This window comes from Hyperoodon ampullatus (assembly GCF_949752795.1).
Source record: "Hyperoodon ampullatus genome assembly, chromosome: 9".
NCBI classification, from domain to species: domain Eukaryota; kingdom Metazoa; phylum Chordata; class Mammalia; order Artiodactyla; family Ziphiidae; genus Hyperoodon; species Hyperoodon ampullatus.
This window is the reverse complement of record NC_136922.1, coordinates 71424358-71451164: the sequence shown is the minus strand read 5'-3', so window position 1 is coordinate 71451164 and position 26807 is coordinate 71424358. Positions and strand designations below refer to the sequence as shown.

Genomic DNA, 26807 nt, shown 5'->3' with positions numbered 1-26807 from the left:
GGAGATTTTTATTCTTTTGTTGATTTTTAACATATTACTAGAAATATTACTATAAATATTTTTCTTTCATTACTACCTGGGCTCAGAAAAGAAAGTGAAAATCCAACTATATTTCAGGAAACAATAAAATGCTTTTTTGTCAATAGAAATCACAATGAATTAGTATAATCACAGTGAGTCACTGCACGCATTATGAATTAGGAACACATGCCGCTATGGTACAGATTCTCATTTGTTCTCTGTATTTCATGTCTAAAACTTGTTAAAATTTGTTCAGAAGCTGAAAGGAGCTCACTGCTTCCTGAAAATGTAGTGTGTACTTGCCAAAATAGCCTCCTTAGAATGAGACTGTAAATTTATATAGTAACTTCCTTCCTAAGAACTCATCTTTCGCTGACCCTCACGTTATCTGCATTTACCCACACTACATCTTTTTGAAATAAATAGGGGTCAGGATTGATTGTTTTCAATAATGCTGAAATTGTGGATCATTGCCATCCATGTGATATTCAGAATAAGGTATCAGAATGAAATTCTACTTCCCTGGATCCACTTCATTCACTCATTCAGCTTCATTTATTGAGCATCTCCCTGTGCTAGGTGCTCTTCTAAGGCTGAAGATGCAGCAGTGACTGTGCTGTAGGAGCACACAGTGGGGTACCAGTAGCCTCGGGGGTTCTAAAGGGGCTTTCCGGAAGAGGTAACCTCCACCACAGTCCTTTACTGTGCTCTATCGTGTGTTGCTCTAAATAATGCAGTAAGACTCCAAATCATTTCATAGATCTTTGTTTAGTGATCACACATTTAATTATAGTTTGCAGACAAAGGATTAGCTATGTAGCACATACTTAGGTATCTAACTCTTCTCTTTGGATTAAGAGAGTGCACAGACACAGGTGCTTCATATAAGTGTTGGCCTCCACACAATCCTGTTAGGATATAGAGAGAGGTAGACTGAGGGTCAAATTCTACACCCTTCATATTCCTTCACAGAGTAAAAGCCTGTTGGGCAGTGTGTCATCCTGCAGGACCGTGACTTATCCTGCTCTTCAATGTTATGGAGTCCCGTTGCCTGTCAATTAGCAATAAGAAATCACCTTGGAGTGGTGGGGGGAGATAAATTAGGAGTTTGGGATTAACATAGACACACTTCTATATATGAAATAGAAACAAGGACCTACTATATAGCACAGGGAACTATATTCAATGTCTTGTAATAACCTATAATGAAAAAGAATCTGAGAATGAAGATATATACATATATATGTATATATATAACTGAATCACTTTGCTGTATACCTGAGACTAACACAACGTTGTAAATCAACTACACTTCAGTTTTTAAAAATGGTTTAAAAACATTAGAAAAGAATGATGCATAGTTAATGCTCTTTTGACCTGTATGTAAAGTCTAGTGCATTAGTTCATGTAGCAACCATTTATCATTTTAGTGCCTCAAAAAAAGAAAAGAAAAAATCACCTTTCACTGTGATTAGATGAGTTCCCTGTGTACTCACCATGGGCACATCAGCATAATTATAGACCAAATAGAAATATACCAAATTATAGATCAGTGTCACCCAAGTTATCTAGAGAGACTCTTCTCTTCTTGTCTGATAGCTTCTCCTTATCAATGTGTATCAGGTAAACTGGGAGGGCAAGCTTCCCCACAGAAAGAACTAGCCTGGCCGAGAAAGCAGATGAACTGGGTTCTAGGCTTGGTCCTGATATTTGGGTCCTGAGTTAGTCAAGGAAACAGGCTCTGCAGAGCTGTGCCTCTTTTTACAAGAGGATTCTGTAGCTCAGATTTCTTCCTGCAGCCAGAGGCTGTGCAAATTAATGAAACTCATGCCTATAAAAGAAGCCTCTATATATTTTTAGAATTATTACCTAACTTGAGTTCTTTGTTTTTCAGCCTCTAAAGTATATGAGGTGTGGGCTGTCACTTGGGAAGATTTCTCCATCATCCTGCATTGCTTTGGCAGGCAGATTTTCATTTGAGTACTTGGTTCAATACCAGTTTGGCGTTTAAGCTTGAAACAGGTGCTTCCCAGAGGCTTTTTAAAAGAAAACACAGTTAGAACAAACTAGGGGACCTTTCCCTGGGGGATTAGTCAGGGCAAGTTCCATCCCTTCATGTGCTATTTCTTCCCCTCTTCCCCCTCCTTAATCTAGGAAACAGTTCAGAATAAACCAGAAAAACAAATGATCAGGGATGCATAGGCACCAGATGAGGAGATAAGACAGAGGGCTGGGCACTGGAACGGTAAGAGCAAGAAGAAGCAGTGGGGAGTGGGAAGGAAGATTGAGAGAGAACGTAGCCACGGAGCAAAACAACAGCTTTGACAACATAGCTTTTTTTCTACGAAGCACAGTATAGCATAGGCTGAGATGGTACTTGTACGAAATGGTTTCTCTCTATGTTATTCCTGAAACCAAGATGAAAGGGGAACAGCATTTTAGAAATAATGATCATTAAATTTAGGAGGGCAAAGTATCCTCATATTGTCATGCCTGTGTTCTTACTTTTTTCTTTTGGAGAAAGTTCAGTCGTAAAGGTTTTTGCCAAGTATATGGTTAATTTGCCGAGAGGTGGGAGTCAAAGTAAAACAGAGCCTAATTATTATGATTGTTATTGTTTTGTGTTCACATAGCAGTGCCTCTGCTCCAAGGTGCTTAAGATAAGGGAAACTGTAGGAGGAGAGATGTGGTTCGGTACTTGTCATCAATCTGCTGTAACAACCACACAGAAAATCCTCTGTGATTAATGACAAAATGAATGGAACTGTTGAGTGAGTGCACAGATAGTACAATATGTATTGAGTGGGCAAATGTTAAGTGAAAGGAAAAAACGCAAAACGTCATACCGTCTGTACAAGGATTTTCCTGTAGCAGTTGCATTGCAGTAAAAGTGCTTGGATGAAGATGCATTCCACTGAGAGGTAGGAGAACATTTTTATGTGAATAAAGCAAGATCTTCCTTAAAAGTAAACTTAGAGGCACTCCTGTTTTCGCTTTTCGCAGTGTGGTTTGGTGTGGTGAGGCACAAGCCTCTGTTAGTGGAAGAGAGAAGCTAGGAAACAATGTCTTTGAGCTGTGAGGTGCTTGCATATTTTGAAAATATGATTTATATGCGTGTGTTCGTATTTGATGACTTGGATAATGAAAATCAATTTTGTCAATGCTTCCTGGATTAGAATTCCACTATTTGGTCCCTATCCTAGGTAAGACATTGTTTGCAAATTGTGCTACTTGTGAGATGTTGCAGTGGTTGCTAAGGCATTTAAGGTATTGATGAAAGTAAAATGGTTGTCATGGTGACTGATAAAAATAAATGTTGAAAATGCCCTGGGTTCTTTCTTTTCCAGTCTACTAAAGAAAATTGAGCGGGAAACATGGAGGGAGAGTGGTGTTTCATTAATCGCCACTGTAACTCGTCTAATGGAGAGGTTGTTAGATTACAGGTAAGCCAAGCCCACCCCCACCCCCCCCCCCCCCCCGCCCTCCCGGTTTTCCAGATATGCTGCGCTCCACTTAGAAAGTCCGAGAGTTAGAATACAGTCGACAATGCCCTTGGGTTAATCACTCAAAGAATTGATAATCAGACCTTGGAACCTTGAGCTGTAAAATAACAGACCTCTAACTAGCTGGTTCTGAGTTTTTTCTTTGTTTTTCCTCTTTTATGTTTTGTTGTGTGGGTTTTGACAGTTCTTTTAAAGTCTCAGTGAATTGAGTTATTAAAGAAATCTTTTTTTTTTTTCTTGGTGTTTAGACTCACCCATTAGAACCAGTAGATCCATTCACCTTAGGGTGATGACAGTGAAACGGACAATTGTACAACCATGCTGCTTTCTTATAAAAGGAGAGGGGGGATGAAGCTCACACCGTTAGCTTTCAGAGTCATTTTTTGATTCTGAAATGATCTAAACTGTTGAAGCAGTTCATCCCACTTAAATGCATGGTGTTTTAAGAATAAACGCTTCATTCTCACTGCTGATGGCCAGGCTCAGCAGATCCTTCTCACCCCAAGTAAGAGGTGTGTAATAACACACCTGCACTCCTCCTCTTCCTGGAGCCCCTGTCTGTTGAGAGGGAGCACAGTCCACCTGGCAGTGAAATTCTCAGCGACACCGGTGCTCAGGAGGGTCTGACCGCCCCCCTCCCCAGCCTCTCCCAAGCTCACGCTTCCTGGGGCACTGCCTCTGTTCTGCTGAGCCTTCATCTGAACAGCAACTTGCAAATTGCCTCTAGTCTCTGACAGTTCCTTTTTTTTTTTTTCTTCCTAAAAGAACAAACTGTGTTCGCCCCTAGGAAGGAAGTTCTGAGTTCTGACTCCTGCTTTCTGTTTTTAGGGACTGCATGAAAATGGGCGAGGTAGATGGCAAAAAGATTGGCTGCACCGTGAGCCTCCTGGTTCGTAAACAATTTCCGTTTTCCTCCTTATATCCTAACGTTTGCTTTTTCACAGAAATACTATGTTTTGTTTGTTTTTCAGCCACCATGTGTCTTTATCTGGGTGTTTCTTAGAAGAGCTTAGAAATGTTTTTGCTTCAGGTTGAATTAAATGCCAGAAAATTCCGAGCTTCGAACACTGCAGAATGTTCCCACTGTAAGATACCAGAGTGATGCCAGGCTTCTCCTGTTGCATCGCTCCTCTGCTCTGGAGTCTTTTGTTGCTCTCCTAGGGAAAAGCATGATGTCCCTGGAGAAAAGTCTTTGCACTTTTGTGTAGACAGTTTCTTTCTGCCCTTCTTATATGTATTCTAGGTTTTAATAAATATTAATGTTCTTTTCTGAACAAATGACAGTTTCCTATTTAGCACATGAATTTTTCACTCTCTAGCTTCTTTGCAAATTAAATCCATAATACCGCTGTTGTTAAGTTGTGGATTATAACTAGGATGACCACATAATTTCTCACCCAAACAAGACGTTTTTGAGAATAAAAATAAATATTGGGTAAGGATAATAGGCTACACCAGAACAGTTCTAGGAACACAAAATTTGTACTGAAATGTCTCATAACTAATTATCAAATAGAATGGTATTCTCACTACAGAGCAAAAGAAGGATTATACATTCACATTCCTTTTTCAAATTTTAATATAGTATAAATTGATGCTCTTGATAATTCACCTTAATCAGATTTAAAATACAGGAATGTGTTGTGACTGCTTTGGTTCTAAATTAGTGAATATCATGGTTTGTTTTTCTTGTTTTGCAGAATAGATGAAACCTCACCATCTATTCTAAGTACTTGCACAGACAGAATTCTAATTCTTACTCTGATCCATATGAGTCTCTGACATGCCTTTTTTTCTCTATTTGTCTGCACCTGAAAATTTGTTTTGTCCCCCATTCTGATTCTGTCCTGTCTTAGCTCATCGATTTCAGGGTTGTTTTTTTTTTTTTTTTTTTTTTTTTGCGGTACTCTCACTGTTGTGGCCTCTCCTGTTGCGGAGCACAGGCTCTGGACGTGCAGGCTCAGCGGCCATGGCTCACGGGCCCAGCCGCTCTGCGGCATGTGGGATCTTCCCGGACCGGGGCACAAACCCGTGTCCCCTGCATCTGCAGGTGGACTCTCAACCACTGCGCCTCCAGGGAAGCCCCAGGTCTTTTTGTTTTGTTTTGTTTATTCCCCTCACAGCCCCTCTTCAGAGCTCAGGATTTTTTGCTTTCTTATGACTGTCTTTTTAATCTGTTTCTCTAATTTGTTTTCTCACTGTACTACATCTCTGAGTATATGACTTTATCCTTTTTTTACCACACCTACCACTTCCTCTTCATTTTTGCATTTAATTGTTACACCTCCACCTCCAATATCAGTTGCTAAAAATAGTAAGACCTGAGCATCCTCTATCAGGCCGCCTCTTGTTATGCAGTTTCTTCTGTAATTTTTATCATCAGACCCAACAGTAACCTGCAGGCCATCAGGCCAAGCTCACTGGGTCAACCCATTATCTCTCCTCTTAGCACTTATTTCTAACCTTGAGCACAGTCATTTCCACTTTTAAATTTCCTTTCTGTGCTTTCCCAGCTTTTTGCCAGCCTTTCACCATGGTCAAGGTCCTCAGCCTGATCTCCTTCCACGTGCCTGCTTGTACATCAGTATTTGGGGAGAAAAGCCAAGTGCTCTGTCAGCTTCAGGTTTTCTTAGTTTATCTCTTTAATCTTGGCTCTACCCCAACTCCAAACACAAAGTCTCATAAATAGCCTCAAAGGAAAGCCTTTACCTTTTTCCAAAGGAATTGTCTTCCATTGTCTCCATCTCCTTTCACAGCGTCCTCTGTTTAGAGGTACACGAATAAATGTAGACCCTAGGTTCATTTCCTCAGCCGGTATAACAGGAGAGATCATTTCCTCGGATGAAAGAATGAATACTTCCACCTAAATGTGTTTATTCTAGTTTCCCAGCAGGAATAAGCCAGAGACTTAATAAGTAAAATCAGTGGCCCCATCAATATCCACTTGAGACAATGAATTTATCTTGCTAGTTTTGCACTGACCAAGAATAGTCCTTATCAGACTTCCCTGGTGGCGCAGTGGTTAAGAGTCCATCAGCCAATGCAGGGGACATGGGTTTGAGCCCTGGTCCTGGAAGATCCCATGCCATGGAGCATGCACCATAAGTCCATGCACCACAACTACTGAGCCTGCACTCTAGAGCCCGTGAGCCACAACTACTGAGCCCGTGAGCCACAACTACTGAGCTCGTGTGCCGCAACTACTGAAGCCCACGCGCCCTAGAGCCTGTGCTCCGCAACAAGAGAAGCCACTGCAACAAGAAGCCTGAGCACCACAACAAAGAGTAGTCCCTGCTCGCTGCAACTGGAGAAAGCCCGTGTGCAGCAACAAAGAACCAACGCAGCCAAAAATAAATAAATTTATTTTTTAAAAAAAGAATATCCGTATAGAAAATGCTAACATTTTGAAAGCTGTTCTAATTTCAACCAGCACCCGACTACTTATTATTAAATGACAAAATATATAACTTTGAAGCTAATCTTGTTAGCTTCTACTCCATATGGAAAGCTTTTGATTTCTAGCTGCAATATGGTTCTCTTTAACCACTCACTCCCTCCTAGAGATTTTTCTTAACTTTTTGGAAAGATCAATTCCAGATTGTCTTCAGGAGAGCTCTGGCTTTCTTTACAAGATCAGAGTTAAACTGTAGCATTAGGCTGGTAAAAATGGGTAATCTTTGACATGACTAATACAAGGAAATGTAATTATTGTTTTCTTCTTTGTGTCACTAGTTTTGCCAGACATATGTGAAAGATTCTCATCTGCTGCCTGGAGAGAGCTTTTCTTTTTTTTCAAGAACTATTCATTTACAGAGCGATCACTTATTTGGTTCCCAAAGAAATCCGCTTCTTACCAGAAAGCTATTAGAACAAATTATCCTTTAATAACATAAAAGCCTGCTATGAGGTTGTTAAATTATGTTTATGGTACAACAATTCTTGCTAATTAAAATGATTTTGGTTATAGTAGAGATATAAAGAGCATTGTTTACTTAGCTTTTTAAAGAATGCCAAGACCTACAAGGCACAAGACGAAAAGGGGAAGGATAATGGTATAAATTGGAAAAAAAAATTTTTTTATGATGCGTTTAACTAAATGTCAGTGTCTCGAGGTTAGAAGAGTCCTCATACTGAAGAATGGACACCTGTTAGGTAGTGGCCAGAAAGTACATTGACAGAAGTTCCTCAGGCTTTGAGCCCAAGTACAATTTAAGCAGCCACATTGGCTAGTTTGGTCCATTACCAAAGCACCTCTCTAGCTAACCAACTTCAAAAACATTTAGAATTCCTGGCCTTTCCCCCTTAGAAAAACCTGTCACTGCTTCAAGTCAGCAGATTTATCCCCCCATCACTATTCATTTTCCCTTCTTGTACACACCAAGTAGTATCTGTCAAAATAACAACAGCAAAAAAATAAAATAAAATAAAATAAATAACAACAGCAGTAGTAATGATAGCAGTTCAGATGGCTTAAGCAGGGATTTCATAATGTACAATGATCTGCTTTCTAAAATTGCCTTATATAGAGTCTCACAGCATCGTGCTTTTGCTGGACCCCAACTTCTTACACTTTTGCTCATATGTTTACTAAGTTCAGTGAGGACTAAGGTACTGTCTGATGTGGTAAAGGAGTGTATGTGGATACCTATAAAGTGTACCTTTAAAATGGCAACGTAATGTGTCCAGGTAAGTCAGAGTTGAGTTTTTGGTGACAAATGTTAAAACATTTTAGAGAAGTTTAATAAGATCCAGATACCTTTCTTTAATAAACCAAATATTTTCAATAAGTATGGCCCTGTAACAGTCATTTGAAATAAAATCTCTTATTAATCCCTTTATGTTATAGTCATAAACTGGAAACCTTTAAAATAAAATAAGTTTAAAATTAAAGAAATTATCCTTTGACTATCCATGATCAAATTTAATAAACAGGTTAATCTCTTGCATATTTTTAATATTTTTAGTTGAATAGGCTGATTGTCCACTGGCAGTTAAACTAACAAAAAACAACAGAAAGTAACAAATGAAATGTGAATCAGTGGTAATAACATCCCCCCAGGAATTACCAGCCTATTCAATAAATGATAGGTAATGTTTAATACAGACAGTGCTGAGTTAAAAATATGCCACTGGGTCTCCTTACTTAATTTTTTAAAGACATTTATACAGAAAAATTCATCTGTTCTCTTGGTTCAAGATATCAAACTTCAAGCAGAGTAAAAGGCAGATACTTGCCAAGCTAATTGTTGAGGAATTATCCATGCTTGTACTCCTTTTTATAGAACTTCTATAAGACTGAACTGAACAAGGAAGAGATGTATATACGCTATATCCACAAACTCTACGATCTGCACCTCAAAGCACAGAACTTCACAGGTAATTGTGTCTTTTGGCTCAGGTTGGGGGAAGTGGGCAGGTCACTGGTATATTAAAAATAATAACTCCTCTGTTTTTTTAATTAGATCTGAGGACTCAAGCATTTCTCCTTTAAAAGTGGAATTTATTTTTAATTAGATTTATGTTTCTAAGTACTCTATGTTTTTAATATATTGGCTTTTTTTTTTTTTTTTTTTTTTTTACTTTATCTCTTTGTGTAGTTTTTTAGAGGTTGCTTTTGGGATTATAAAAAGCAGCTTTTCACGGTCTACTTAAAGTTAGTATTTCACCACTTCAAGTTAAATATAGGAACTTTACGACCTCCCCACTTTACATTGTAGTGTCATAGGTATTACATCTAGGTACATTGAAAACTCCATCGGATAATGTCATAATTTTTAAGTCATATCTATTTTAAAGAATTTAAGAGGATAAAAATAATCTATTATATTTACTCAGATATTTACCATTTCTGTTGGTCTTTCTTCATTCCTGAAATTCTCAATTTTCCTCTGTTAACATTTTCATGCAACCTAAAGAACTTATTTTAGTATTTCTTTTAGAGCAGATCTAATAGTGAAGAATTCTTAGTTTTCCTTCATCTTTACTTTACCTTCATCCCTGAAGGAAATGTTTGCTGGGTAGTGTCTTTGTTTGGACAGTATCTTTGTTTCAGTACTTTAAAAATGTTGTTTTACTTTCTTCTGGCCTCCATTGTTTCTGATGAGAGATCTGTAGTCATTGAAATTGTTCCCCTGTATGTAATGTGTAATTGTCTCTGGTTGCTTTCAAGACTTTATCTTCGGTTTTCAGCAGTTCAGTTATGATACATATGGGCATGGTTTTCTTAAACTTTATCCTGGTTGGGTTTGTTGAGCTTCTTGGATCTATAAACTTATTTCCTTCACCAAATTTGGGAAGTTTTCAGGCATTATTTCTTCAAATATATTTTCTGCACTGATTCTCTCTTTTGGGACTCCAGTTTTATGGATGGCCAGTTTTATGACCTTTTGGTATCATTCTATAAGTTTCTCAGACCCTGGTTTGTTTTTTGGTTGTTGTTTTTTTTTTCAGTTTTTCTTCTTTCTGTTTTTCAGATTGGATCATTTCGCTTCATCCATTTTCAAGTCCTTTGCTTCTCCTCTATCATTTCCATTCAACTATTGAGCCCTTCCAGTGAAATTTTAGTTTTTGTTATTTTTATTATATAATTCTAAAATTCTTATTTAGCTTTTTTTTTTTTTTCGGTACGCGGGCCTCTCACTGTTGTGGCCTCTCCCATTGCGGAGGACAGGCTCCGGATGCGCAGGCTTAGCGGCCATGGCTCACGGGCCCAGCCGCTCCGCGGCATGTGGGATCTTCCCAGACCGGGGCATGAACCCGTGTCCCCTGCATCGGCAGGCGGACTCTCAACCACTGCGCCACCAGGGAAGCCCCTAGCTATTTTTTTAATAGCTTCAATTTCTTTGCAAAGAACATGTATCTTTCTATTTATTTCACGAGTGTTCACTTTTACTTCAAGTAGCATGGTTGTAATAGCTATTTCTTAGTATTTGCCTATAATTTCAACAACTGAATCATCTTGGAATTGGCATCTGTTATTGCCTTTTCGTTTTGAGATTTGTTTAGTTTTCCTGGTTCTTTGAATGTCAAGTAATTTTGGATTATATCCTGGGCATATTATATCCTGGGCATTTTGAATATTATGAGAGTTTATCTTCTGGAGAATGTTGACTATTTTTATTTTAGCAGAAAATCAGTCAGTTTCGGACCTCAAGTCCTGAGCCACCTTTTGAAGGTCAGTTTAGTTATCAAAGCCTTTGCAGCACTTTCCTGGTCTTTCCTGCATGTATGTCACCCAGGGAGAGTCTGGGACATGGACATTTATCTATACCATAATTCATTTATCAAAATCTTTGTTATGTTGATTCTAGTTCATTCTACACATGTGCAGCTTGGGGGTGAGCCCAGGAAGTCATACACAGAATTTAAAAGTTCCTTCCTCCATCTCCTTCCTCTCTCTGATATTTCTCACTCTTCCCATCTCCCAGGGGCTCCTTTTCCTAGTACTCTCACTTGATCTGAGCCAAAGTACTCAGAGCCAAGGCTTGATCCTCCACACTATGATGTACTATGTACAGTTGGTCTCCCTGGGGACAGAGCAGTGAAAGAAAAGAGAAAAATGGAAGCTGTTGCTGCTGCCACTGTGATCGCCCCTATTGTCACACTTCAGGATTACAGCTTTGTCCCTGGGACTCAGAGTGGACCAGAAGAGTCAAAAGTACTCCATGCCACAGAAGGTCCTCTTCCCAGTCCTCTGACTAGAGGAGCTTTTCTTGGAGCTTTTTCTGTCTGTTTCCATTTGCAGTTCCAGGAGACAGGGAAGGCTAAGCCAGGAGATAGAAAAGGCAAAAAATAAAAATAAGGAACTCACCACTCTGTGGTCCTTCTTTTGAGTATTGATTTTCCTGTTCTGTCTACCTTCTCATTTACTGTTCAGAATTCTCCAATAGTTGCTTTACATATTTTGTCTGGGGTTTTTAGTTGAGTCAGTGGGAAAGATACACTAGAATGTGCTTACTACATCTTAACGAGAATGAGAACCCTTTAATTGGATTTAGGAACTACAAATCTTAGTCTTTTGCCACACTGTTCTTCCAAAGAACTCCTGAATCATGGTTCCTCCCTCAGCTTTAAAAGAGTAAAGGAACCTTTCTGAAGTGGTGCTCCTGTTCCCAGAATTTAAATATGCCTCTAGCTACAGTTCCACTGTATCACTTAAGAGCATCACTGTTTACTCTTAAACTGGAGACTTCATGATATCTTTGATGCCTCTTATTCATGAAGTGCTATTGGTTCTGCTTCCTAAACATCAAAGCCATTTCCTTTTTATTATTTCCAGTTTCACTGCCTCAAATAGGCCTTCATCATCTCTCACCTGGACTGCTTCCTAGCTATCCCCAGTTACCTCAGCAAACTTTAACCTGCAGACCAGCCAGCTGGTTTTGTAAAGAAAGTTTTATTATAACTGAGCCACACCCACTTAATTACATATTGTCTAAGGTTGCTGTTGTGCTCCACTGGCAGAGTTAAATAGTTGCAACAAAGTTGTAGTGTGGCCTGCAAGCCTAAATTATTTACTTTCTGGCCCTTTGAGAAAATTTTGCCAACCCCTTCTCTAGATATAACTCTGTCAATTCATGTCTTCTACAAAATAAAGCTCAAACTCTTTATTCAGAGCCCATCATAATTGAACCAACACCTGTCTGCTCAGCCTCATCTTACCTCTCACACTACATTCCTAATTTTTATCCTTAAGAGCCAGCTCCTATATCATCTTTCCCATGAAGTTTTTACCTTTCTTCACCTCCCTCATCAACTCCATGACCCAGCACTCCCTGCCATGGGCTGAGTTGATATTTCCAACTCTTTTCCCGTTGCAATTTTTTCAGATTTCCATTAAAACATTTATCATGTTGTTTTTATTCATAGTTATATAAGGTGTATATATGTGTGTGTGTGTGTGTGTGTGTGTGTTAATAGGTACATAGGTAGGTAGTAGAGAGATCTTTAGTTGAAGGGTAAGTTCCTTGAGGACAGAGATGATGTTTTCTTCTTAGTCTTCTCAGTTCTTTGACTAGTGCCTAGCAGTGTGAGATTTAAATAAATGCATTACTAATGAATGCACTCAATGAGATTTTAATACCCTGAGAGCAGATTTCTCTCCTTCAATACTGGTAATTCCTTAATCACTGAGGAAGCCCCAGTATCTCTTCACACAGATGTGCTGATAGTTTTGATTAAATAAACTAAGATTTTTGAGCTGACTCTGTTGTCTGGGAGTTTAAGTGGTCATTTTAAAGTAGTTTGTAGCCAATTTTTGAGAGAAATGGTGAACCTAGTTTTTCTGTCTGTGAAAACAACCTAGTAGACTTGTTTTATTTTAAAGTCCATAAAAAAAAAAGAAATAAGAGAGGGAAGTGAGGACAAGCTCTTGCAGATATGTAACAGATACATTTTGGTTTTCTGAAAATCCAAATCTGTCTATTTTGGAAACGAATAAATCTTTTTTCTTTAATTTGTTTACTCAGCTTGCAGTTTTTATGTTCCCCAAAGTCATAAGAAATAAGTTATTTTCCTATAAAACATTTTTCTTATTTCTCTTCTGTCCTCATTTTTGTGTGTCCTTGGAGAAAGTGAAATTGATGGAAAAAATTCTCTATCTTTATAGGATTCAGTTTAAATAGCTTAACCCTTTCCAGCCCTCTGTGACAGTGCCCTCCATTACTTGATTCATCTCCACTCTTCTCCTGTGTTATTTCTTTTTGCATATTGGTGTCCTCATTGTACACATCTCAAAATGATGGAATGAGATAGCCCATATTTAATTATGTGATGATGCCTTTTCAGAATTATAAACACTTTTAAAAACATTGTCTATTGGAAATTTTGGATGTGATTCATCCTTCTCTTTTCAATATGTAGTATTGTCTTCTAAAGATGTAGAGGAATAAGTATACAACGTATAATAAAACATCTACAATTTGTTAATGTGTTCAAACAACCTTAGTAGTCTGTTGTTAACACCTCAAAGGCATACATGTTTCCTTTAATGCTTCCTTTACACACACTGTTTACCTCAGGTATACATCATGATTTTCCCGAATCAAATTCTGAAACAGGTGTAATTTGTTTTCACACCTTTCCCGTGTCACCATTCTGTCATTTTTCAGCTTCCACTGCTGGCCTACCAATGCTTACTTGGTTTTCCACAATTCCCAGGGGCAAGTCACCCACACATGACCTTCCAGCCATCCCCTGGACCTTACCAGGGCAAACATGATTTGGAACGCAGTTTAGGGATTAGAAACTCTTCATTGCTCCCCCTTTTTTTCACTTTTTTATTGTGGTAAAATATACATAACATAAAATTTACCATCTTACCTATTTTTCAGTGTACAGTTCGGTGGCATTAAGTACATTCACATTGTTGTGCAACCATCACCACCATCTGTCTCCAGAACTTTTTCACCTGTCCAATCTGAAACCCTGTACCCATTAAATAATAACTTCCCATTTTCCCCTCCCCCAATCCCTGGGAACCACCATTCTACTTTCTGTCTCTGTGAATTTGACCTTCATTGCCTTTTGGGTACCACCCTGTGGTCAGCTGCAGGCTTCAGCTGTGGGGAGTGAGGAACCTCAGTCCTCACCCCTCCCCCTTTTCACTGTGACATGGTTAGTCTTAAGGGTATTTTTTGAGTGCTCAGGGAGACACACAAGAAATTTAAGAGACAAAGATGATAATTCCTGAGCTGCGTCACTAAGAGAAAATAGGAGTTATTTAGTAGCTAAAGCGGAAAGGCTTGAAGGAACAGGCTGTGAAGGACCATAGGTGTCAGTTGGTGTGATAAGTGAGGGGAACCTTAGTTTGTTCGGATAACACGAGCAAAGAGTGTGGATGGAAAAACAAAGACACACATGGGGTTTTCTTAGGTGCTTGGCATGATAAGAATATGTGGGTAATTAAAGATTAGGAAATTATCTCAGGAGGCCTCAGAGAAAAGTAGAAGGCTATTCAAATACAGCACAGCTCTGGTGATCTGGTTATTATCATCACCATTCTTGTCCTCTGTAAGGCAGTCTTCCATGGCAACCTACGTTGTGGCGATTCAGCTGTTTCTGCATCCACTTATTAACCAACACCCTTTAGCGGATATTCCCTCTCTCCATCTCACCACAAGAAAGAGTTTGTCCAGTGCCCAAGCAAGAGAAGCCACCTCTGTCCCTGGTGGGCAGCTGCCTCTGGGTCAGGATGCATCTTGTTTCATTCAACAAAAGCTGATCGTGGGGTCAAGGGGGCTGGAGGCTTCTTAGGAGAGACAGTGGTAGGCTCCTTCGTACCTGTAATAAGTGGAGGAACAGTGGGAATATGTGAGCGGAGGGACCATATCGTGGGCAGCCTTCTCTGTCACTTTAGGAAATATACATTTGTTCTGTTAGTTACTTAGCGTCATTGGCTAGTTTTAATCAGGGGAGCAACGTGATCATTTGCAGTGAAGGAAAGTCATATTGGTAACAGTGCACAAACTGAATGCTGGGGGATAAGAGACTGCTGGTGGGTGATGAAAGCTTTTGCTACAGTCATTGAAGCTACAGGATTGAGCTCACCAAAGGTAATTAAAGAGGAAGAACTGCCAGAGCCTGTGCCTTACAGGACTTCTACACTTGAGAGAAAAGAGAAAAGTGATAGGAATCTAGCTCTTTATCACAACTATATGTTATATATTGAGATAGCCAAATCATAGTACTAGAACTTGACATGTTACTTAAGAGCTCTATGTGTAGTTACCCATAAAGCAAATAAGTGAAAAAAAGAATTACCATTTATGGATATTATGGTAAAAGCTCCTACTGTGTCTTTTGAGACGTGTGTGGAGGTGGTAGTTAAATGAATAAATAACATAAGGGTTTGTTCATTTTATTCAATGCAGTAAACGAGTTGGCTATTATAGTGTTAGATTATTATTAATATAGTCCTTCATTGGTGACAGTGAATTCTGGTTCCTCTTCTTGATGTATTTGGCCATATTTATGGTTCAGGAAAAGAAGAGACCTGCAGAATAGCAAGTATTCTATTAAATACACTACGTGTCAACTATGCTTAAGCCTGTGGGTCACCATTTTCACGCGTGTGTATAGAATGTCATCTCTTTTCATGTTTCCCCAAGAAATTCCAACCACACCAAACATGTCATGACTTCAGCAGCCATTACTGAAGATTTGTTGGGACTAACCATGGGGGTCATAGCACACAGCCCCCGCAGTTTGTTCTCTCTCTCTCTCTCTCTTTCTCACTCACACACACACACACACACACACACACACACTGTTTATCCAATACTTTTACTCTTTCTTGTCCTTCCTCTGTTGCTAGATTTTAAATTTTTTTCTTCTCTGAACTCGGCTCCTCTCTAGCTTTGCCCCTCCTAAATTCTGCCTGTACCCTGACCGCCCCCCCAACACACACACACACACACACACACACACACACACGCGCACCACTCTCAGATTTTTCAGCCTTTTATTATCCAGGAGAATTTAGCTATCATTTTGTGCTTCCTAAGCATGCCCCTTGGAAGATGCCCATAGTCCCACTCCAAGGGATTTACCCGTGAACTTTGTAGCAAACAAAAGCATGTCTCCCCTACCTACATCTTTGAACCAGCTACAGAGATACCCTTAAACATTTTTATTTTTATTATCCTATGCTGGTAGCATATGAACGTTATGGGGGGGGAAAAAGGAGGAAAGGAGAGAAAGACAGAGAGAATAAAGAGAACCAAAAGATCAAACACAAATCTCTGATAATTCCATCTCCCAGGGGAACTCATCATTCATTAACCTTCTGTTGCATATATTCTGGACATTTTTTCTTTAGTATCATGACATTCAGAAAATAGTGTTTTCTCCAATTTGTCCCAAACCAGCCCCGTTTGAAGGGAGGTTCTTTGGGGTCCTGTCTCGATCATCACCTTCCCACTTGAATTTCAGAGGCCGCGTATACTCTCCTGTTATATGATGAGCTGCTGGAATGGTCTGATCGGCCCCTCCGGGAGTTCCTGACCTACCCCATGCAGACAGAATGGCAGCGCAAGGAGCACCTGCACCTCGCCATCATCCAGAACTTTGACAGAGGCAAGGTAGGTGGCCCCGCCCACCCGTGGCCTCTCCCAAGGTGATTGTCACATTTCCTTTAGTTCATTGATGGCCACCTCTTCAAGCAGGGGCCCTCGAATTTCAATGTGCATTAAAGACTCCAAAGAGTTTATTGAAATTAAGATTCCCAGTCCCTACTCCTGGACATTCTGATTAAGTAAGTCTGGCTTGAGGCAAGGGATTCTGTAATTTTTACAAGGACTCCAGGAAATTCCAATGTGTATGAACATGGGACCCCACCTTGATTAACACTGATATAGAGGTTTTGACACCCAGGCATTTTATTATCTGAAAAACCATTATCACACCTCACTCAGCTCCCCAAATTGGCATGTAGTAATCTGCCTCCTTCCACTTTTTTTTTTAAGGTAAAATAAATGAAACTAAATTTGTTTACAGCATTTTATGGCACCCAGTCATATACTGAGAGTTGCCATGGGGTGTTGAAAACCTCCCTGAGCTAATAAGGCAATTCAGAACATCACCTCCCTGCCCCCTGCTCCCTCTTCAAGGGTTTGCAGTGCTCTTGAAGAAAAATAATTGTGAATCTGACCCCAGTTGATTTGAACACTTGGATGCTTTGGTGATATGTGTCTTAGATTTACATATATCTTCCGAAGTGCCAAGGTTAAACAGGAAATTAAAATACAACCAGTGGCTCTCGTTCTCTTATAAGACATAATTGGGTACACCTAAAAATTTGATGAAAGGGAATTGCTTCTTTCCTATCCTCTTCTATTATTTATCAAACTACACTGACATATCGTTCGTTACGTTAATAGCAAAGAAATGCCTCTGTGCCCTCCTGCAGTAAAGTTTCCACCCTTAAGATAAGCTGTTACAAAACCTCTGGCTGCATCTCTTGGCCCATTCTCAGGAGCTTGTGCTGGATCAGGGCTTGGAGGCTATGGCCCATGGGTCAAATGGTTCACTGACTGTTTCTGTTCAGCCCACAATCTAAGAATCACTTTTACATTTTTAATTGGTTGAACAAAATCAAAAGAAGAATGATTTGACATGAGAAAATTACATGAAGTTCCCTTTTCATTGTCTATAAAGTTTTATTGGAACCCAGCCAAGCTCATGTGTGTCCATACGGATGTGTTTTCATGATTTAACAGCAGTTGAGTGGTTGTGACAATGGCTGTATGGTCCACAAAACCTAAAGTATTTACTGTTTGGTGAAGAAATTTGCTGATACCTAAGCTGGATCAAAGGATTTCTGCATTTCTCCTTAGAGTAACCAGCTGAGTTAAACCCTCACAATTTCCAAGTGAAATTGGGCCAAACAAGGAATCCACTGTGCCAGTTGTGGAAAATTGGGCCTTAGGGGTCGGTGGCAGTTCCTCCACCCCAGCACTGAGGGCCTATTTATTCGTCTCCTTGACCATTGTGGAACAGCAGTTATTTCAAGATGATAATTTTGTTTCTTTGTTTTTTACCTATAAATTATTACTTTTTAAAAAAAATTTTATTGAAGTAGAGTTGATTTACAATGTTGTGTTCATTTCTTTGGTACAGCAAAGTGACTCAGTTGTACATATATTTTTTTTCATATTCTTTTCCATTATGGTTTGTCACAGGCTATTGGATATAGTTCCCTGTGCTATGCAGTAGGACCTTGTTGTTTATCCATCCTATATATACTAGTTTGCATCTGCTAAACCCAAACTCCCATTCCATCCCTCTCCCACCCCCACACCCTTGGCAACCACGTCTGTTCTCTGTGTCTGTGAGTCTGTCTTTGTTTCATAGATATGTTGATTTGTGTTGTATTTTAGATCCCACATACAAGTGATATCATATGGTATTTGTCTTTCTCTTTCTGACTTACTTTGCTTTAGTGATAATCTCTAGGTTCATCCGTGTTGCTACAAATGGCATTATTTCATTATTTTTGATGGCTGAGTAATATTCCATTGTATGTATGTATGTATCTATCTATCTATATATATCTATATATATACATACCACATCTTCAACATGATAATTTTGAAATGATGCCAGGAAATGTTGTTGTTGTGCCATATGTTAATGATTTGTGGTGGGTTTTCATTTCCCACTCTCTAAAGATTTTTAATAGTTAACACGTTAATTACATGCTGTTTTCATGCATAAAATTGCAGTGGTACCTTAAGGGTAGATTATAAAGGTTAAGAAGTAAGGCTTGATCATCTGAAAGCAGTCACCTCCTGACCTCTGGGTGGAAGTTAGTAAATGTTGTGAGATCATGAACATTTATGTCATTCACTTGTCCACAGTGTTGGGAGAATGGCATCATCTTGTGCCGGAAGATTGCAGAGCAGTACGAAAGTTATTATGATTATAGAAACCTGAGCAAGATGAGGGTAAGGTACCTGGATGCATCCTAATCGGGTTACGGAATCCTTTTTTGCTTAGCTTTCCAATATGACGCTATGAAATTAGCTTTGTGATAGTCTTGATATGTCTTGCAGAAAGCTTTTTAAAGATGCCTTTCCTCTGAAGCATACTCCTCTATTTATACAGAGAAATAGCATGTTGATCTTGTGATTTTTCTGATTAATATACAAAAAGGGGGGCCTTGATCTATTCTAAACACATCTGACGTATGAAATATAAAATTTAACCCAAGATAAATACTTTCAGTTTGTTGAGGAAACTCTCCACACTATTAGAAGAGCTTGCCACTTGCACACAAATCTCTGTAACAATGTACCATTCTTAGTCCCATAATCTGCACAGCAAAATAGTAAAAATGACTAGCTGACACGTTTTTAAATATTTGGGGGTTAACTTCTATAGGTGTCAAATCTTTTTCACTTCAGAAATATGTTTTTATTTGCTAAATTGAAACCAAGGTCTTAGTACCCAAGAGCCCAAGGACTCTAATATTTTGTGCCCCTGAACAAATGTTTTATACCTTCTTTTATTTCAAATTCATGCAAGTCCCTCTGGTACTCCAAGTCCTATTCTTTAAAGTCATGAACATTTGGTGTGATCTTGTAACACTTAAGCTCTTCAGTGTTTCTAAAATAGGATCCAGCTTTTATATATACATTTAAAAAAAAGATGATTATGTTTCCTTTTAATTCTGAGGTAGCAATTTAAGAGATGATCTCATAAACCTTTAACAGCTCAAAATCCCTTACACCACAAGTAACTTTTTCAGCTGGCAGGAGCTGGCCCTGTACTTTGGGCATAGTATTTCATGTCAGCAGTTCATCGATATTTCTCCTAACATCAAAACCAAGGAGGAAAAACCTTGTTTTAACTTCAGTCCATCATGCTGGCACTGGCAGGCACTGCAGTTTTATATAAAAATGTTGTTGTGCTTCTCTTGGCATCCTGTCCCGGGTACAGAATTGAGGTTACAGTGTTTACCCATTAGAGCCCTTGGGTGCCATAGTCACTAAGATTTTTATAAACCCAAGGCATTGCACTTCATGCCAACTGCTCTTTTGGGAGCTGTTACTGGGGGCGGGGGAAGGGGGAATGTTTTCAAGTGACATATTAGTCTTTCTGTGGAAACCCTGGGGATGATAATACCATGAATGGGAAACCATAAGCTTTATGTATTTCGTAGTTCCAACCTTGTCAAAGACATGTTTAAGAGCTTTCAGCCCAGACAGCACTTTGCACTATAGGCCCCCTTTGGTTTGGTTTATTGGTTTATCCCTGTCCAACCTGTACAAGGTTGCACCTTCCAAATGTCCCAAATTACCATGACCCAGGAAAACCAAATCCACAGGTGAGTACGAGAATTCTCCAGAATTTGCCTCTAACAGTTCATGTTAATTTTTATCTTATTGGGAGGAAAATATTTCCTCAATAGACCAGGTGCATAGAAATCATTCTCTCTGGTGAGAACATGTAATAATATACTCGATCCTTTAAAGCAGGGGTCAGGAAACTGCAGCCTGTGTGCCTCGCAGAATTGAGTAGTTGTGACAGGGACCATGTGGCCTGCAAAGTCTAAAATATTTATTGCCTGGTCATTTACAGAGTAAGTTTGCTGATCCCTGCCTTAAAGCACAGAAAGGGAGTCAAACCTTCTTTTCTGCAAACTGAACTAAAATGATGTTCTCCTTTTTATAGAAGAAATACCCTCTTCTATAAAGTGGTAGAGCTAAAAGGTGAGATAAAATGATTAAAATTTCCCCTGTTCTTTGCTAGATGATGGAAGCCTCTTTGTATGACAAAATTATGGACCAGCAACGTCTTGAACCAGAGTTCTTCAGAGTTGGATTTTATGGGAAAAAATTTCCATTTTTCTTAAGAGTAAGTAATATACTATTTAATTTGCTTTTATACTTCCAATATAGATATCCCAGTCAAGCAAACTAAGATCTGAATGACATTTTATCCTTTTAAGACAGGGTAAAATAACGTCATGAGATTTTCTTTTAACTTTGTAGTTTGCAAACACACTCATCTAGAATGACTTGTTTTGAGTAATTTCCCAAGATTTCAAACAATCATTTGATTTTTCTTCTTAAGTTTCTAAGCTTACTATATCTTATGAGCAGTCTCTGGCAATTACAGTTGCTTCCCCTGTGTGATAGAGAGTCTCTCTTCAGAATGCGGTTTCCATAGAGTTAACATTCAAGAGAAATGGCTGGAGTTGCAGAAAACATAGCGGTTTCACATTATGTGCAAACTCTTCCTCCAGAATCACGTGAAGAGCATTGTTTGGCCTAGTCGATTCTGTGAAAAGCTAAGTGGCACCCAGCAAAGAGATGCAATTTATTGCTAGTAGAAACTATTTCTACAAAGGAAAATTTTCCAGACTCTCTAAGGTACCTACTGGATAGTAAAATACTTGATTCCATTCTCACCATTGTTCACACTGTACCGAGTAGTCTCTTATGTGCTTGAATACTTATATAACATTTCGATAAGTAACATCCCACTTACACTTGCTTACCTAAAAGCATTGGTTGGGAGAGGGAATTCACCTCCCCAAGCAACTGAGGAGAAGTATCTAGGATAATTTTGTAACACTGAGTGAATTCATTACAAGTTTTAAATCTCAATATACAAATATTTTGGTATTTGTGTTGCCCTAAATACCTTGCTTTAACTGTCAGTACCTATAGATAGATACAGGATGGGGGTACTTGAAGGTGAACAGAGAGGAGAAAGATTTGACTTCATTGTTTCTTTAATAATCATTAACTTACCTGCCTTTCAGAATAAAGGTTTTATATATATAAAACCTTTATTCATATATATATATATATATATATATATATATATATATATATATATATATATATATATATAAGATACCCAAACACCATAGGCAAAGATTGATTTAGTATTACATAGAACAAATGCTCAAATAACAAATTAATCATCTTTAACTGATTGAAATGACCGTGTATTTGGGTGCCACGCAGACATAAGTAAAATCTCTTTGTTGGATTAAAGAGGAGCCACATGACGTACCCGGTCACATTGTTGGCTCTGCAGATGGACCTGCCTGAAGACAAAGGAAAACTTGATTCCAAATAAAAAATAGTGGCAAACTCAGAACACATGCTGAATTTGAAAGACTACATCTTGAAAATAGACATGCTTTTCCTAGGCTGTCATCAGCCACCCCCCACAGAGGACACAGGGCCTGGGTCCAAGTTCTGAGGGGAAGGAAGGGCGTTCTAGAGCTGTGAGCAGCACAAAGGGCCGAGACGCCACAGGAGGGTCCAGACATGACTCTGCTGCTGCAGACCCACTTCCTCTCTTGGCTCAAAATCATACAAAGATGATGTTTTCTTATCGTACTCAGGGCTACCTGATCCATTATGCGCAGCAGATACAGTGTTTAGAGACCATATTATTCTTAGATGGCCCATAAAACTGTTTTAATTTCTTTTAAAAATCAGAAGAAAAAGTGAACTTTTTTTTGATTTTTTTTTGATGTGGACCATTTTTAAAGTCTTTATTGAATTTATTAAAATATTGCTTCTTTTTTTTTTTTAATGTTTTGGTTTTTTGGCCATGAGGCATGTGGGATCTCAGCTCCCCGACCAGGGATGGAGCCCACACCCCCTGCATTGGAAGGTGAAGTCCTAACCACTGGACTGCCAGGAAAGTCCCAGAAAAAAGTGAACTTTTAGGTTAAAGAAAATGTTATAGTATATATTATAATGTATATTATACATTAGATTATTATTCATCTATTTGTCTTTATACCAAATGAGTCATACAATATGATTTTTAATATTTTTTATAGAGAAAGCAGCCCACAAAATGGTTGTAGCCCTGATCAAATTCTGAATTCAGCTAGCAAGTGTATTATGAAGTATCCTAGATGTCTATCTAGTATGTGCAATTAGTATTAATTAAAAGTGTAAAGTTTTTAAAAATCAGAAGCAGTTTAGGAGCCATAATTTTAAAGGGAATTTAGCAAATTGGAGGACTGCATCGGCTAATAAAATGAATTTTGTTAAAAAGTCAATTGGAATAAATCGATCTCTGTATCACTGTTCTTTCGAAAACAGCTTTTCTAGAAATAAATGGCATTTCCTTCAAAATGAAAGAGAAGGGTCACCCTCTATTGGTTTCTAAAGAGCACTGTACCCTTTGGAATCATGAGGCTAGACCTTTTTTTAGTAAATCAGATTCTAGTCTGTTCTTTGATTTAAAAACAAACAAATATCAACATTAAAAATTTCCTTTCATTGTTTGATCAATTTCCAGAAAATGTTTAAAGCTCAAATAAATTAATATATTTATATGATTGTATGATCAAAGTAGGTTATTTTTACCCTCATGGAAAATGGGTTCTTTACTGACAATGTTTTATATGCATAGAATATGTTTGAATAATGATTTGTCTAAGGAGAATGACTGAGGTCAAGGTTGCGAAAAAGATTTACTTTTTATTGTATGCCCTGTGCTATTTGGGAATTCTTTATACCACAGGTATGTATTTCCTTTAAAAAAAAACAACAAAGACGATTAAAAAAAAGTAAGTATTAATAAATACGACCCAGCAATTCCACTCCTAGGTATATATAATCAAGAGAATTGAAAACATAGAGCCACACAAAGACATGTACACGAGTATTCATAGCAGCATTATTCATATTTGCCAAAACAAGGAAACTGTCCAAATGTCCATCCACTGATGAATGGATAAACAAAATATGGTACAGTTATACAATGGAATATTCAGCAATAAGAAAGGAATGAGGTAATGATATATGCTACAAAACGATTGAATCCTTGAGAATATTATAAGTGAAAGAAGCCAGTCACAAAAGGCCACGTGTTATGTAATTCCATTTATATGAAATGTCCAGAATAGGCAAATCTATGGAAACAGAAAATAGATTAGTGGTTGCCAAGGACTGAGGGGAGGGGAACTAGGGAGCGACTGCTAATGGGCATGAGTTCCTTTTTGAGGTAATGAAAATAATCTGAAATTAGATAGTGCTGATAGTTGCACAACTCTGTGACTATACTAAAAGCAACTGAATTGCATACTTCAAAAGGGTGAATTTTATGGTATGTGAACTACATCTCAGTAAAGCTGTGGTTTAAAAAAAAAAAAGCATTGATGGAGGAAATGCTTAATTCCTCTTTATTTCTCAGAAACTCAAATATCAGACCCAAAATTTATGTTTATTCCAAAATGATTTCTTAATACCACTGAATGACTTTACACTTAGAGGAACTCCCCTGATTTTACAAACTGTTATGATGTATAAGCATATTTTTAGAACTGTTTCAGTTTTTTGAGTATTCAGATATTTATTTGGGGACTTCTGTAAGATGCAGGAAGGTATGTATTGTCTTATTTTATCAAGCAAATTTATTATCTTTTTAAAAAAAGTTTATTTTATATTGGAGTATAGTCTATTTACAATGTTGTATTAGTTTCAGGTGTACAGCAAAGTGATTCAGCTATACATATACATATATCTATTCTTTTTCAGATTCTTTTCCCATACAGGTTATTAAAGAGTATTAAGTAGAGTTCCCTGTGCTATACAGTAGGTCCTTGTTGATTATCTTTTGAGTAGAAAAAAAGCAAATAATACAGCATCAGAAGGTATGACTTCTATCAAGAAAGTTTTAAATATAGGATTGTTTGGGGGGGTCTTAATTTCTAGGGAGTCTGTCTTAGCTTGTGTTTTTCAAAGGATCGTGATTTAGCAAGAGGCTTGTGGGGAATTGTGGCAGGTTCTCAGCACCCAGTCCTGCTGTTGTTTCCTCTGCGTGCCTGCAACTGCTTTTTCTCAGCTGCAACCCCGAGCCCTCTGCCCACGGGTGGTTTTTAACTTCCTCACTTTGGCCCAGAGTTCTTCCTCGGGGCATTTGATGCAATCACAGAAACCTCACAGAGCTGAGAAACACTGAGACCCTTGGGCCTTAACTCCCCAGACCACAAATCACTGTATTTCTTAAAGATCTGCAAGGCACATTATCCCACAATCTTTCTTGGTCTTAGTAGCTCCTAGGAGTTTTTCCTGGACGTACCAGGCCATGTTCAGAACAGAGGGAGCTCAGGCCTTGGACTCAGGCCTGAGCTTAAATCTCATACAAAGTATGTAACGATCTTGATCCTTGGTTCTCAATTCTAAAATGGGGGGCGGAGGTAACAACCTCTCAAGTTTATTTGGGTTATATAAGGTATGTGCAGAGAGCCTAGTCAGTGATTGTGCTCAACAATTTTAATTTCATTATATTAAACTGTCAGAAAGAGTTCCTCCTTATCGATAACTGAATCATAAAGGCACTTGTTAGAAACGTGCCCATCTTTCCAGCTCTGTGGCCTCCAACAAGGATGACCTTCACCATTCTTTCCTCAGTGAGAGAGAGTCCTAACCACAGAATATTTATGCATATTGTAAGAACAAAACCAAAAACAGACAAAAATTTAGCAAGACCTTAAAAGTCCCAAATCTTAGCTTCAGCCAGTTAACAGAATTCCTGGCTACAGAAGGCTGAGCTGAGTTGGGGATGGCAGGGAAGCTTCCTGTGCCAGCCCTGTTGAGAACTGGAATGCAGACAGGCCTAGTCTTCCTTTATATGGAAGGATCTAGGAATGAACGTGTTAAGGGTGATCTCAGTGACCTTTATAGAAAGAATGCAGTAAAATGTATTTTTAGAGATTGCACTTACTTTGCTTTCTTCCAGATTGAGAATTTATCCACTTAACTTGATATCCAGTTTATGAAAATAATCTGTAACACATGTGTTCACTGACATTTGAAGGGAACAGGATTGCTTTGTTTTGTGCTTCAGGGCTCTGAGAACCAGACGCCCCTTTACACCTCATGCAGGTGAACCCAGAAGAGTGAGGCATGCTACTGGAACTTATTAAAAGCAATAAAGAGTTATGCTCATGACCTTTGCTCTGCATTTTAAATATTTGGGTAAATTCTTTAGACTGTCCCAGTGTATTTTTTTGGTTATAGTCTATTGATGTTGGGCCTATGCTTAGTTACTGCCAGTGTCATTTATTTTGGCTTCTCTCTGTAATTAAAGCACCCAATTATATGGTCCTAATTTTTTTTTTTTTTCTGATTTCACCTCCAGAATAAAGAGTTTGTGTGTCGAGGACATGACTACGAAAGGCTGGAGGCCTTCCAGCAGAGAATGCTGAACGAATTCCCCCACGCCATCGCCATGCAGCATGCCAACCAGCCCGACGAGACCATCTTCCAGGCAGAAGCTCAGTGTATCCACACCTAGAAGGGCTGGATTCCAGTTAGATCGCACTGGCCTTTAGCTGCAGAGCATTTTCATGCAGGTGGTTCAACTACTGATCCCTTTTCAGTAGCTCTGTTCTTACTCTCCCTCTTTCTCATCGTCTTAATTTTAGGTTAGCCCCTTCCAGACAGAATTATGATAGTTATTCTCATGATTTAGTTGAAAAGAAATCCCTTAAGGAGTCTGTTAAAGAATTTTCCTCCTCTTAGTTACAACTTTTCTGTATCTCAGCCCTGCTTTTAAAGCTCCTTTTTAGGGATTTCCCTTAGAATAATTTTCCTCTGGCATCCCCTGTAGAAACTACTTGAATTCAGTTCAAGGAAATGATAGCACTATGTTTATTGGGACATATCATTACCCCCTTTTCCCTTGCTATTTTTATTCTGGATGGAAGGGGAGAGAGTTACCCCCCGTATCTTCCAGGGACTCTTAGCCATGGCATCCTGGACAGCACTTCATCATTTAATAATTGCCATATAATTGACA

The 26807-nt window shown here is 38.6% G+C and overlaps 1 protein-coding gene across 2 annotated transcripts in view; it reads left to right on the top strand.

Moving 5' to 3' along the window:
* Positions 1 to 26807, top strand: part of DOCK4 (dedicator of cytokinesis 4) — a gene marked incomplete at its 5' end in the record, with an annotated part of 498756 nt that overhangs the window by 443087 nt on the left and 28862 nt on the right. Inside the window, 8 exons of one of the 2 annotated variants that reach the window (XM_079712022.1) lie at positions 3198 to 3224; positions 3369 to 3464; positions 4353 to 4413; positions 8807 to 8900; positions 16455 to 16603; positions 18881 to 18967; positions 20775 to 20879; positions 26148 to 26289. In XM_079712022.1, the coding sequence (XP_079568148.1) occupies positions 3198 to 3224; positions 3369 to 3464; positions 4353 to 4413; positions 8807 to 8900; positions 16455 to 16603; positions 18881 to 18967; positions 20775 to 20879; positions 26148 to 26289 (761 nt within the window). The remainder of the gene's footprint in view (positions 1 to 3197; positions 3225 to 3368; positions 3465 to 4352; positions 4414 to 8806; positions 8901 to 16454; positions 16604 to 18880; positions 18968 to 20774; positions 20880 to 26147; positions 26290 to 26807) is intronic. The other variant, XM_079712023.1, reaches the window with a different exon arrangement.